The following is a 12,185-nucleotide window of genomic DNA, read 5'->3' as shown; positions in this document are numbered from 1 at the left end:
TATAAAAATCACAATAGGGGGAATGCACACTATCGTTCTTGCCAGGAAAAAGAAATCAAAAAACTTCGGGGGGGGGGGGAATAGGTTTTAGGTGAAAGAGGAAAGATTTTAAAGGGTCCTGAGAGGCAATTTCTTCACACTGAAGGCTGCCTGTAAATGCAACAAGGTGCCAGGGGAAGTGATTGAGGCAGCTACAACAACAGTATTTACAATAACCTTGGACAGGCACAGGCACAGAAGAGGCTTACTGGGAAATGAGCCAAATATAGGCAAATGGACACCTCAGTCAGCATGGACAAGTTGAACTGAAGGAACTATTTCTGTGTGGCATGACTCTATAACTCTATGGCTCTAATTCCTAGTTCTTTGACAAAAAGTTGATTCTATTCAATCTCCAGCCAGGAATGCGCTCAGAAGAGACTTCTGGCTTGACAGCACCAGGTTATCATCCATGGATATTAATCAACAGACCAGATATAAATTAGCAGTGTTACCCCATGAAATTGTGGCTTTACAGATCATATGTTGAAAGAAGGACAGTCTTTTTGTGGCACCAGGACACAAGAATGTGGTTCCATACAGAGATGGACTTCTCTGAATCAGATCTCAACATCGTTCAGCTGTGTAGATAAATAACACATAACGTTAAATCCTACACAGAAATGTAGTACTGGAGGTAGATTAATCAGCCCCTCCAATCTATGTCATCTTTCACTTGGCCATGACTAATTTGTATTTATTTCCATTATCTGGCTTTGTTCCATATTCTTTTAAAGCATTATCTCAAATACAAATTATTGATTTTACCAAACCTCATGTGACCATTGCACTTGACAGATGGTATTCTTCCTAAAATGGTAAGTTGTTAGCCCAATGAAATGTAAGACAAAAACTGTCAAACAAAGTGGTACAAGCTTGCTTCTGAGGTCTCCAAGGTTGATATCACCACACACACACACACACACACACACACACACACACACACTAACTAGTAGTACGATAAAACTAGAACACTTTCATCCTGGACAATACCTACCTTCCTGAACTTCTCCAACTGTTTGTACGTGTCAGGGTCTAGTTCCTGAGAGACATCCTTCATCCAGAGCAGTGCTCCCCTATACTCAGTCCGAGATTGTTCCATCCGATTTACAGTGAGTTGTGTGTCGGACACTGCCCGGCGACGGAATGTTTCTACCTCCTGCGCCAGTCGGAGGAGTGGAACATGCAAAGCTAGTCTGGAATGGAAGGAGGAAAATGAGCTGTACGAGACCAGGCTTTGATCAAAGATAGATGTGAGAAACAGGACAATTTAAAATGAATTCACTTTACTGTTTTGTACTATGTTCCTAATTCAACATCATTCTGAGACTTGAAATCAGGATCACTTCATTTAAGTATAAATATTCTGTCCAGGGATGGAAGTCTATAACTTTACAATTTCTCTCACTTCAGAATGTAGAATTTAAAAATATTAGATACTTAATTAAATCTTTGTAACAATTCAATTCAAAGCACCTTTGAAATCCCTGTTATCAAGCTTGCAAGCACCTGTGGCACCAATATTTGATTAATGTTTTTTATAATTATCTTTCAGACTTCCATCAGAAAAATAAAATTTTCCCCAGTGACTTTGAAAACCTTCTGACAAATACTGACAGAATGCACTGTCCCATTTGCAAGGTGAACAAATGATTATTCAGTTTTTTTTAAAATTGTAATTATCAACATCACACATATACCAGAGAAAGGCAGGCATCAAGTGAGGCACAAAAGCAGCGTGAGTGTGGGGGTTGGCCTGGGTCCCAGAGAGTAAAAGTACCTTTGTTTTGCAGACCCACACAGGGCTTTGCTGGTAGCGTTCATCATCCTCCCTGCTGGGGTTTTATCCTGCTCGCTGTGTCCCTTCAAGAACATGCCCAACTCATTTTCCTCTTGGGATAGAACTGCAACGTTGAATCAGGCAGTCGTTACCATTTAGATCACAAAAATTGAAGTGAAACACATTAGCCCGGTAGCAGCTAAAGAAAAGAATTCTATTTTTTACATTGTCAGCAACTTGCATTTGTATGGCTTCTTAAACAAGGCAAGGACATAAATGGACACCAAGCCAAGGGGGATATTGGTGAGAGAACAGAACGGAGTATCAGGGTGGTGATGGTTACAAAAGGTTTTTCAAAGAGATGAGTTTAAGGAGCACAGATTATAGCCTTTGGAGCTCAACACTGAATTCAACAATTTCAAATAATTTGCTTTTCTTGTTTCTTTTTTCTCCATAGGTACAACCTGAAAAGCTGGAGATTTCCAAATTTTCTTTTAGTTTCAACAGCGGTTCTGAACTGCAATCCATGGCAATTTCCTCCCTCTCTAGCAGGCCAACATGGTAGCATAAAGGCAGCACTGGATGGTATGGTACAGCGCTAGCTGTAAGGTTGGGGTTGAAGTCTCACTGCTGTCTGTAATGAGCTTATACATTCTCCCTGTGACCGTGTGGATTTTTTCCGGGTGCTCTGGTTTCCTCCTACATGCCAGACATGTGTTAGGGTTAATGAGTTGTGGGCATATTATGTTAGTGCCAGAAGCCTGGTGACACTTGCAGGCTGCCCAGCACAATCCTCACTGATTTGATTTGACGCAAACAACACATTTTACCGTACGTTTTGATCTACATGCAACAAATAAAGCTAATCTTTATGTTTAGTTGCCCTCATTATTCCATGAACCAGATGGCTTCATAAACACTAGAATTACCCTGCAATGCTGGCCTCTGCCAATAGGAGGTATTCCTTTTGTTCCATCCACTGCTTGCCCATTGCCTCTGCAACTTATAATTAACATGTTTTTTTTTCACTTTCACAGTCTGACAAAAGGTCTTTGAACAGAGACTTCAACTCTGTCTCGGTTTTAGTGACACTGCCAGGTCCCTGCTGAGTATTTCCAGCATTTACTGTGTTTAAAGAAGAGTGAGACAGAGCGATATAGGGGTACAGATGAGAGGAGATGAGGGCAACAGCACTGCTGTCAATGGTTGGCAAGGGAAATGTCAGAAGAACAGCAGGCGTGCAGTTGAATTTTACATTCCAGGATGATATCTGAATGGCTTTTGACAGATGACAGCGGGGTTAGATGGTGCCTAGATCAGATCTCACCCAGTAGCTTAAACATTCGCCCACCATTTCCACATCAGCCAGATAAATGAACAGACAGGAGAGCCACAAAGGTAAAGACCAGGGTGACAAACCCTAATGATTGTAAGTAATGGGAATTTAGACATCAAAGATGAAGGGAATGCTATGAATAAGTGGCAATGTTGTTGCAAATGCAGGCTTAGCAGTTAGGATTTTTCAACACAAGAGATAGGAACCTAAAATGTAAAAGCAGAAATGGGCCACTTTGCCTTTTAGGTTAAGGGTTTTAACCCAAAAATCAACTGTCCATTACTCTCTATTGATACTGCCTGACTCACCGAGATCCTTCAGTAGTTTGCTCCAGATTCTAGCGTCTGCACTCTCTTGCGTTTCCATTTGACCCACATGTCTATTCCACCATAAGACAGAGGAGCAGGATTAGGCAATTCGGCCCATCTAGACTGCTCAGCATTCCATCATGGCTGATTTATTGTTCCTCTCAACCCCATTCTCCTGCCTCTCCCCGTAACCTTTGATGCCCTATCTAAACAAGAACCCATCAACCTCTGTTTTAAATATACCAATCACTTGGCCTCCACAACCATCTGTGGCAAACAATTTCACCCTCTGTCTAAAGAAATTCCTCCTCCTCTCTGTTTTAAAGGGACACCCTTCTATTCTGAGGCTGTGCCCTCTGGTCCTAGACTCCCCCACTATTGAAGTCATCCCTCCATGTCCAAGGTACTTCAATATTCAATAAGTTTCAAGATCCCCACTCCCCGCCAAAGTTTTGAAACTCCAGCAAATACAGGCCCAGCGCCATCAAATGCGCTGCATACAATAACCCTTTCATGCTCAGGACCATTCCTCTGGAACTCCTTCATTGCTAGCACATTGTTTCTTAGATAAGGGGCCCAAAACAGCTCACAAGACCATAAGACTGTAAGATACAGGAGAAGTATTAGGCCATTCAGCCCATTGAGTCTGCTCCATGATTCTATCATGGCTGATTTATTATCCCTCTCAACCCCATTATCTTGCCTGTTCCCATAACCTTTGGCACCCTGACTAAACAAGAACCTATCAATCTCCATTTTAAATATACCCAATCCAGACATTCCACCCTGCAAAAACTCATTTCAAGGAGGTAGCACCATCAATTTGCAGGAGACTTCCGGGAGAGGTGGGATGTCTGCAATAGAGTAGCTCCTTAGCAGCCAGCCAGCTAGTTTAAATAACGTTAGCTATGCTAATGAACGAATAACACGTGTTAAACTCACCTCAACGTCTTTTACAGTCCTAACCCACCATGGGCAATAGAAAAGTCACTGTTGCAAACAGTGCAGCGAGCAACACTGTCATTATTTTGACCCCTATTAGGCAGGGTACACTTTAGTGTAGTCTGGGGTGACGTACGTTTTATATTTTCTATTTTTTGGAACATTCGGTCATGGTGCGCTCTTGCTCTCGCTCTCTCACTTGCTTTCTCTCACTCGCTCGCTCTCAAAAAAATTGATTTCTGTGATATTGTATATAATTTGCAGGCATTAGGGAGCCACTATTAATATGCGGGAGACTCCCGGAACTTCCAGGACAGGTGGGATGTCTGCCAATCATTTGGCCTCCATAGCTGCCTGCAGCAACGAATTCCACAGAATCACTGCTTTCTGGCTAAAGAATTTCCTTCTCATTTCTGTTCTAAATGGCCATTCCTCTGATCTGAGGTTGTGGTCTTTGGTCCTAGACTCCTCAACTATAGGAATCAACCACTCCCTCTAGGCCTTTCAATATTCGATAGGTTTTAATGAGATCCCCCTCCCCCCACATTCTTCTAGATTCCAATGAGTACAGGCCCAAAGCCATCAAACACTCCTCAATGTTAACCCTTTCATTCCTGGAATCATTCTTGTGAGCCGCCTTTGAACCCTCTCCAATGTCAGCACGTCATTGTTTAGATAATGGGGCCCAAAACTGCTCACAATACTCCAAGTGCGGTCTAACCAATGCCTTTTAAAGTCCCAGCATTGCATCCTTGTTTTTATATTCTAGTCCTCTCAAAATGAATGCTAACTTTGCATTTGCCATGCTTACCACCAACTCAACCTGCAAGTTAACCTTTAGGGAATCCTACGTCCAAGTCCCTTTGCACCTCTGTTTCTTCAAATCTTCTGTTTAACAAATAGTCTGTGCCTTTATTCCTTCTGCCTAAGTCCATCACCATACACTTCCCTACACTATATTCCACCTGCCACTTCTTTGTCTATTGTCCCAATCTGTCCAAGTCCTTCTGTACACTCCCAGCATTCTCAAAACTATCTGCCCCTCTACCTATCTTCTGCAAACTTGGCCAAAAAGCCATCAATTCCATCACCCAAATCACTGACATATAACATGAAAAGAAGTGGTCCCAACACCAATCCCTGTGGAAATTCACTAGTCACCAGCAGCCAACCAGAAAATGCCCCTTTTATTCCCACTCTTTCCCTCCTGCCAGTCATCCAATCTTCTATCCATGCTAGTGTCTTTCCTGATTACCATGAGTTCTTATTTTGTTAAGTAGCCTCATGTATAGCCACTTGTCAAAGGCCTTCTAAAAATCCAGGAATACAACATCCACTGACTCTCCTTTGTCGATCCTGCTTGTTATTTCCTCAAAGAATTCCAACAGATTTGTTAAGACAAGATTTCCCTTTAAGGAAACCATGCTTATTTTCGCCTATTTTATCACATGCCTCCAAATACCCCAAAACCTCATCCTTAACAATGGACTCCGACATCTTCCCAACTACTGAAGTGAAGCTAACTGGCCTATAATTTTCTTTCTTCTGCCTCGCTCCCTACTTAAAGAGTGGAGTGATATATTGCAAGTTGCCAGTCTTCCGAAACCATTCCAGAATCTAGTGATTCTTGAAAGATCACAACTAATGCATCCAGAATCTCAAAATTTATATCTTTCAGAACCATGGGGTGTAGTCCATCCAGTCCAGGTGACCTTCAGGTCTCTCAGTGTATCTATCCACTCTCACCTCTCTTTTACTCTTTATATCCGAAAAAACTTTTAGTATTCTCTTTATAGCTTACCTTAATAATTAATCCTTTCTCTCCTTATGACTTTTTATTTGCCTTCTGGGTTGGTTTTTAAAAACTTCCCTAACTTCCTATTAATTTTTGCTCTATTATATGCCCTCTCTTTTGCTTTAATGCTCTATCTGACTTCCCTTGTAAGCCACAGTCCAGTCATCCTCCCTTTAGAATACTTCTTCATCTTTTGGATGCATTTATCCTGCTTCTGAATTGCTGCCAGGAACTCCAGCCATGACTATTCTGCCTTCATCCCTGAAGGATGAAGGAAGTGATTATGAGGTAAGGATTTATATTGTGGAGGAAGAGAACGCAGAGTTTAGGGTACAGATGTTCGTGGCGAAGTACAGTGCAGAGGCTGAAGACAAGTAAGCAGTAAAGGTATCTCAGACGGAACAACTTTATAGCACCTGGAAATGTGCCAGAGAATATGACAAGGTATGATTTAATGATGAGAGTTAGAGGGGGAGGGAGAACAAGGAATCAACTATCAGTCCAGACCACCTCACAGTGATCATTTGCAATAAGCTGAGAGAACTAATTTTCACCAGCTGACCCCAACTTGAGCTTGCTTGGTACAGTTACATAATACCCAAAGAGGAAGCAGTTTCTTTTAGCTGCTCTAATAGCCTGGAGCTGGGAGTTTCACCATCCCAGTGTACGGATATGATACAGGATTTAGCATTTTGGCCTTCTGTTACAAGACAAGGTTTTTAAAACTAACTTTTTAAAAAGTGGACTTCAAGCTCTTTTGAGTTGAAGGATGTTGGTGGGAGAGACAGAACACTATTTCAAGAATGGTCCATAGAACATGGCCAATAAATTACTTAAGAGTACAGTAAGGTGATTCAACAAGTTTCAATCTACCAGGTGACTTCATCAACAATTTATCCCGAAGACAATCCTGGCCTCGGCTCTCAGACACGACAACTTTATAACTTAACATCATTTTGTCTCAGAGAAATCACCCCTTTCCGATGATCCCTCCTGACCTTCTCTCAACTCAAAATTGACATTTCACTCTTTTGCAGTCCTGATTGGTCTTCAACTTGAAATATTAACTTTCTTTTTTTACAGATGCAACATGACGTGCTGACTGTTCCCAGCATTTTCTGTTTGTATGTAAGATCCCCAGCATCTGAAGCCAATTTTTGATTTTCAATTAAAGCTCCAGTTGCTGTACGCAAAACATCTGGCTCAGGGCCAGTGGAAGAATACCTCAAGATATTTTCCCCTTTCTCACAGTTATCTTTGGATCTTCAAGTTAAAATGTGACCTTCATTAGAGCTTGCATGTATCAGGACCAAGCTCAGACTGTTTAAATTCAACTCACTTAACACCCCTCCAGTGAGCAAGCCGAAGGCTAGGGTCGAACCAAAGTCCCACAAAATGGCACTGAATCAGATCAGCACCTTATATTAGTTTCACTGCAGCCTGCTTGATTCAACTGAGTTGAGACATGCTGCTTTACATTTAGAGTTTTATAATTGATTCATGCTGCCATACTGTTTTGTACCAGGACAGACTCTCACAGACCAGCACACCATGCATTGGTACAAAACATGCAAGCAGCGTCACCTGCAGGCTCAACACTTCAAAGCAGAAGCAAGCCCAACATTCTTGGTTTTAATTACTGTGCCGATTTATTACAATTTCAAGATAAAAATTAATAAAGAAGGGGTGTCCAATCCTATTGTGTCTTCAAGCATCAATGGTATTCTACTATGTCATTTCACTGAAATTGCAGTAAAGCATAACTTACTATGTAAAATATCGTACTCAAAGTTCAAAGTAAAATTATGAACAAGGTACATATACATCACCATTTACTATCACGAGTTTCATTTGCTTGCAGGCATTCACAGTAGAAAACAGAAATACAATAGAATCAATCAAAAACTACACACAAGCAAAGACTGACAAACAACCAATGTGCAATGCTCAAAACAAAATGTGCAAATACAAAAATAAATAAGTAATACTGGGAAGGTGAGTTGCAGAGTCTATGTAAGTTAGTCCACAGGTTGTAGAATCAATTCTCTGTTGAGGTGAGTGAAGTTATCCACACTGGTTCAGGACCCTGATGGTTGAAGGACAATAATTGTTCCTGAACCTGGTGGTGCGGGACCCAAGTACCTGCTTCCCGATGGCAGCGGTAAGAGCATGGCCTGGACGGTGGGGGTCCTTGATTTCTTGTGGCAGTGCTCCTTGTAGATGTGCTCAAGGGTAGGGATGGTTTTTCCTGTGATGGACTAGCTCTTGTATACGAAGGGCCCGAAGCATTGTTGAGGATCCTTCCCACCCTTCCCACAATCTCTTTCACCCACTACCATCTGGAAGAAGGTACAGGGGCATCAGGACTAGAACTGTCAGACTGGGTAACAGCTTCTTCCCTCTGCATGTGAGTCTAATGAATACTCTGCCACCATCGAGGTTTCGTCACTAGGACAACGAATTGTTTACTGTACTATTTACTATTTACCTGTGTTGCCCACTACATGAATTTGGAATTATATCTTATTGACTTATTTGTGGTAGTATTTTGTTTTATGTGCTGTGTGTAATACATGTTTTGTGGGTGCACTGTCACCCAGAGGAAATTTGTTTCATTTGATTGTATACATGTCTCAGATGACAATAATCTTGAACTTTACAACTTAACAACTGGCTTTTACTTTTCAAACTTGGGCTCTGGAAAACTGAGCTTGAACAGGACTAGGATAAGCTACTGTGAGTTAGTGTATGCTCACTGTTGATGGGTGCAAATGAAAGTGATGAATGAAAAGCAGCAAGGTGATCTCACATAAAGGTATTTTTTTCCAGTTAATTCAAAATTTCCACATATACGCAGGGCAGACATTATTTTTATTCAGCCAGGCCCCAGAACAGAGGAAGCAGTTACATGTCAGTCATAACTGTGGGTCTGGAGTCCTTGACTGAGTAAGCACAAAGGTTTCCTTCTCTGATGATGTGAGTAATTGAGAGGTGTTTATGGCCATCTGCTGGTCATCACTCTTACTGACACCAGACATATTTTTGTTTTGGAGAGAGAAGCAGAGGAGGGAGTGGGGCAGAGTGACAGGGGGAAAGGGTCAGAGGTGGAGTAGGGGATTGAAGGAAATGTATTGAGGCAGAGAGGAGCATGGTGCATCAAGGAAGGAGGGACTGAAGCAAGAGGGTAGAGAGGTTAAGGGGGAAGAGAGGCAAAACAGTAAGCCACAGAGAGAAAGGCACAGAGATAGAGAGACATGGGAGCACAAAGGAAGATGCAGAAGAGAGAAAAACAAAGGTGCATAGAAAAGAGAGGGATGGGGAGTGAGGGTGAGGTATCAATCTGCCTCCACTTGGCCAAAAATAAAATTACCTGCAAATTCAGTGCGTGGACTTACATCTGAAATGAATATTTGCTTGAAGCTAGTTGCCAGAACACTTAGGTGAGAAGAAAATGAGGAGAATACAAGCATGAAAACTTTCTCCTGAGATGCATTATGTAAAACACAGTGCCAAAATTTGAATTTCACCATGCTGCAGTTAGAAAATAAATTCTTAACAGGGAATTCAATTCATATTTAATCATTTCATTAGCATTAACATTCATTTAATGCCACAGAAGCAAACTGGTGCTTGGTGTCAGGATGAACTCTCCCTCCCTTCCCTTCCCTTCCCCTCCCCTCTCTGTTTCTCTCTCTCTCTCTCTCTCTCTCTCTCCTACTTCAGTACCTCTCCTTTTCTCTCCCTCTTTGCCCCAGTGAATTTTATTTCTCTGCCTTCCTCTCTGCTTCTCTTGCCAGACTACTCATGGTAAACTTGATGATGTTCATGGAATGAATTTAAGTCAGTTTCTCAGATTAAAATGTGTGGAACCAACCAATGAAGTTAGTTATGACTTGGTAATGTGTTGAGGTAGGATTAATTACAATACCATGCCCAGTTTATCTGTAGCAGTCTTGCCTGAAACTAGATGAAATTAAATACTAGCAATGATATAGATGAAATGGGCTTGCTGGCTAAGGTAGAATAGGATATTAGATTAAAAACTCTGATGATATATTGTCTGTGGCAGATATTCAATGAATATTTTATAAACCTCAATCAACATAACCTCATTTATAATATTTTTGGGAGACATGTTCTCTTATTACTACCGTCAAGGAGGTGGTACGGGAGAATGAAGACACACATTCAATGTTTTAGGAACAACTTCTTGCCCTCTGCCATCAAATTTCTGAAATGACAATGAATGTTACCTCACTATTTTAGCTCACTTTTTTAAAAAATTGATTTACTTATTTAATTTGTTTTTTTAATATAGACTTAGTGATCACTTTATTAGGTACACCTGTACATCTGCTCATTAATGCAAGTATCTAATCAGCCAATTATGTGGCAGAAGCCAAGAGCATAAAAGCATGCAGACAAGGTCAAGAGGTTCACTTGATGTCCAGACCAAATATCAGAATGGGGAAGACATGTGATCTACAAACTCCATTTCCAGAAAAGTTCGGATATTTTCCAAAATGCAATAAAAACAAAAATCTGTGATATGTTAATTCACATGAACCTTTATTTAACTGACAAAAGTACAAAGAAAAGATTTTCAATAGTTTTACTGACCAACTTAATTGTATTTTGTAGATATACACAAATTTAGAATTTGATGGCTGCAACACACTCAACAAAAGTTGGGACAGAGTTAAAATAAGATTGAAACGTGCACAGAATCCGTCATGTTATTGTGACAATTATAGCCACCTGGGCTTGGGAGTACTTCCGAAAACCATTGTCACTCAACACAATTCGTCGCTGCATCCAGAAATGCAACTTGAAACTGTATTATGCAAGGAGGAAGCCATACATCAACTCTATGCAGAAACGCCAGTGAGTTCTCTGGGCCAGAGCTCATCTCAGATGGACCGAAAGACTGTGGAATCGTGTGCTATGGTCAGATGAGTCCACATTTCAGCCAGTTTTCGGGAAAAACGGGCGTCGAGTTCTCCATGCCAAAGATGAAAACGACCATCCAGATTGTTATCAGCAAAAGGTGCAAAAGCCAGCACCTGTGATGGTATGGGGGTGCATCAGTACCCACGGCATGAGTGAGTTGCATGTATGTGAAGGTACCATTGACTCTGAGGCGTATATTAGGATTTCAGAGAGACACATGTTGCCATCAAGGCGACGTCTCTTCCCGGGACGTCCATGCTTATTTCAGCAGGACAATACCAGACCATATTCTGCACGGGCTACAACAGCCTGGCTTTGTAGACACAGAGTGCGTGTGCTTGACTGGCCTGCTGCCAGTCCAGATCTATCTCCTATTGAAAATGTATGGCGCATCATGAAGAGGAGAAACAGATAACGGAGACCACGGACTATTGAGCAGCTGAAGTCTTATATCAAGCAAGAATGGACAAAATTTCCAATTGCAAATCTACTACAATTAGTATCCTCAGTTCCAAAATGATTAAAAAGTGTTATTAAAAGGAAAGGTGATGTAACACAATGGTAAACATGCCTCTGTCCCAACTTTTGTTGAGTGTGTTGCAGCCATCAAATTCTAAATTTGTGTATATTTACAAAATACAATTAAGTTGGTCAGTAAAACTATTGAAAATCTTTTCTTTGTACTTCTGTCAATTAAATAAAGGTTCACGTGAATTAACATATCACAGATTTTTGTTTTTATTGCATTTTGGAAAATACCCCAACTTTTCTGGAAATGGGGTTTGTAAGTGACTTTGACTATGGAATGATTGTTGGTGTTATACAGGGTGGCTTAAGTATATCAGAAATGAGAGGGCACAGTCTTAAGGTGCTTGGAAGTAGGTACAGAGGAGAATTTGGGGTAAGTTTTTTTTATGCAGAGAGTGGTGAATGCATGCAATAGGCTGCCAGTGACGGTGGTGGAGGCGGATACGATAGGGTCTTTTAAAAGACTCCTGGATAGGTACATGGAGCTTAAAAAAAGAGGGCTATGGG

At 41.2% G+C, this 12,185-nt stretch overlaps 1 protein-coding gene across 2 annotated transcripts in view; it reads right to left on the bottom strand.

Moving 5' to 3' along the window:
- ical1 (islet cell autoantigen 1-like) overlaps window positions 1–12,185 on the bottom strand; it is a 137,663-nt gene that overhangs the window by 69,364 nt on the left and 56,114 nt on the right. For both annotated transcript variants that reach the window (XM_063051553.1, XM_063051552.1), the window contains exons 5-6: window positions 1,820–1,943; window positions 1,037–1,235 (exon numbers count right to left, since the gene is read on the bottom strand). In XM_063051553.1, the coding sequence (XP_062907623.1) occupies window positions 1,037–1,235; window positions 1,820–1,943 (323 nt within the window). The remainder of the gene's footprint in view (window positions 1–1,036; window positions 1,236–1,819; window positions 1,944–12,185) is intronic.

This window comes from Mobula hypostoma, chromosome 6, assembly GCF_963921235.1.
Source record: "Mobula hypostoma chromosome 6, sMobHyp1.1, whole genome shotgun sequence".
Classification (NCBI taxonomy): Eukaryota; Metazoa; Chordata; class Chondrichthyes; order Myliobatiformes; family Myliobatidae; genus Mobula; species Mobula hypostoma.
This window is presented reverse-complemented; position numbering and strand designations above follow the sequence as displayed.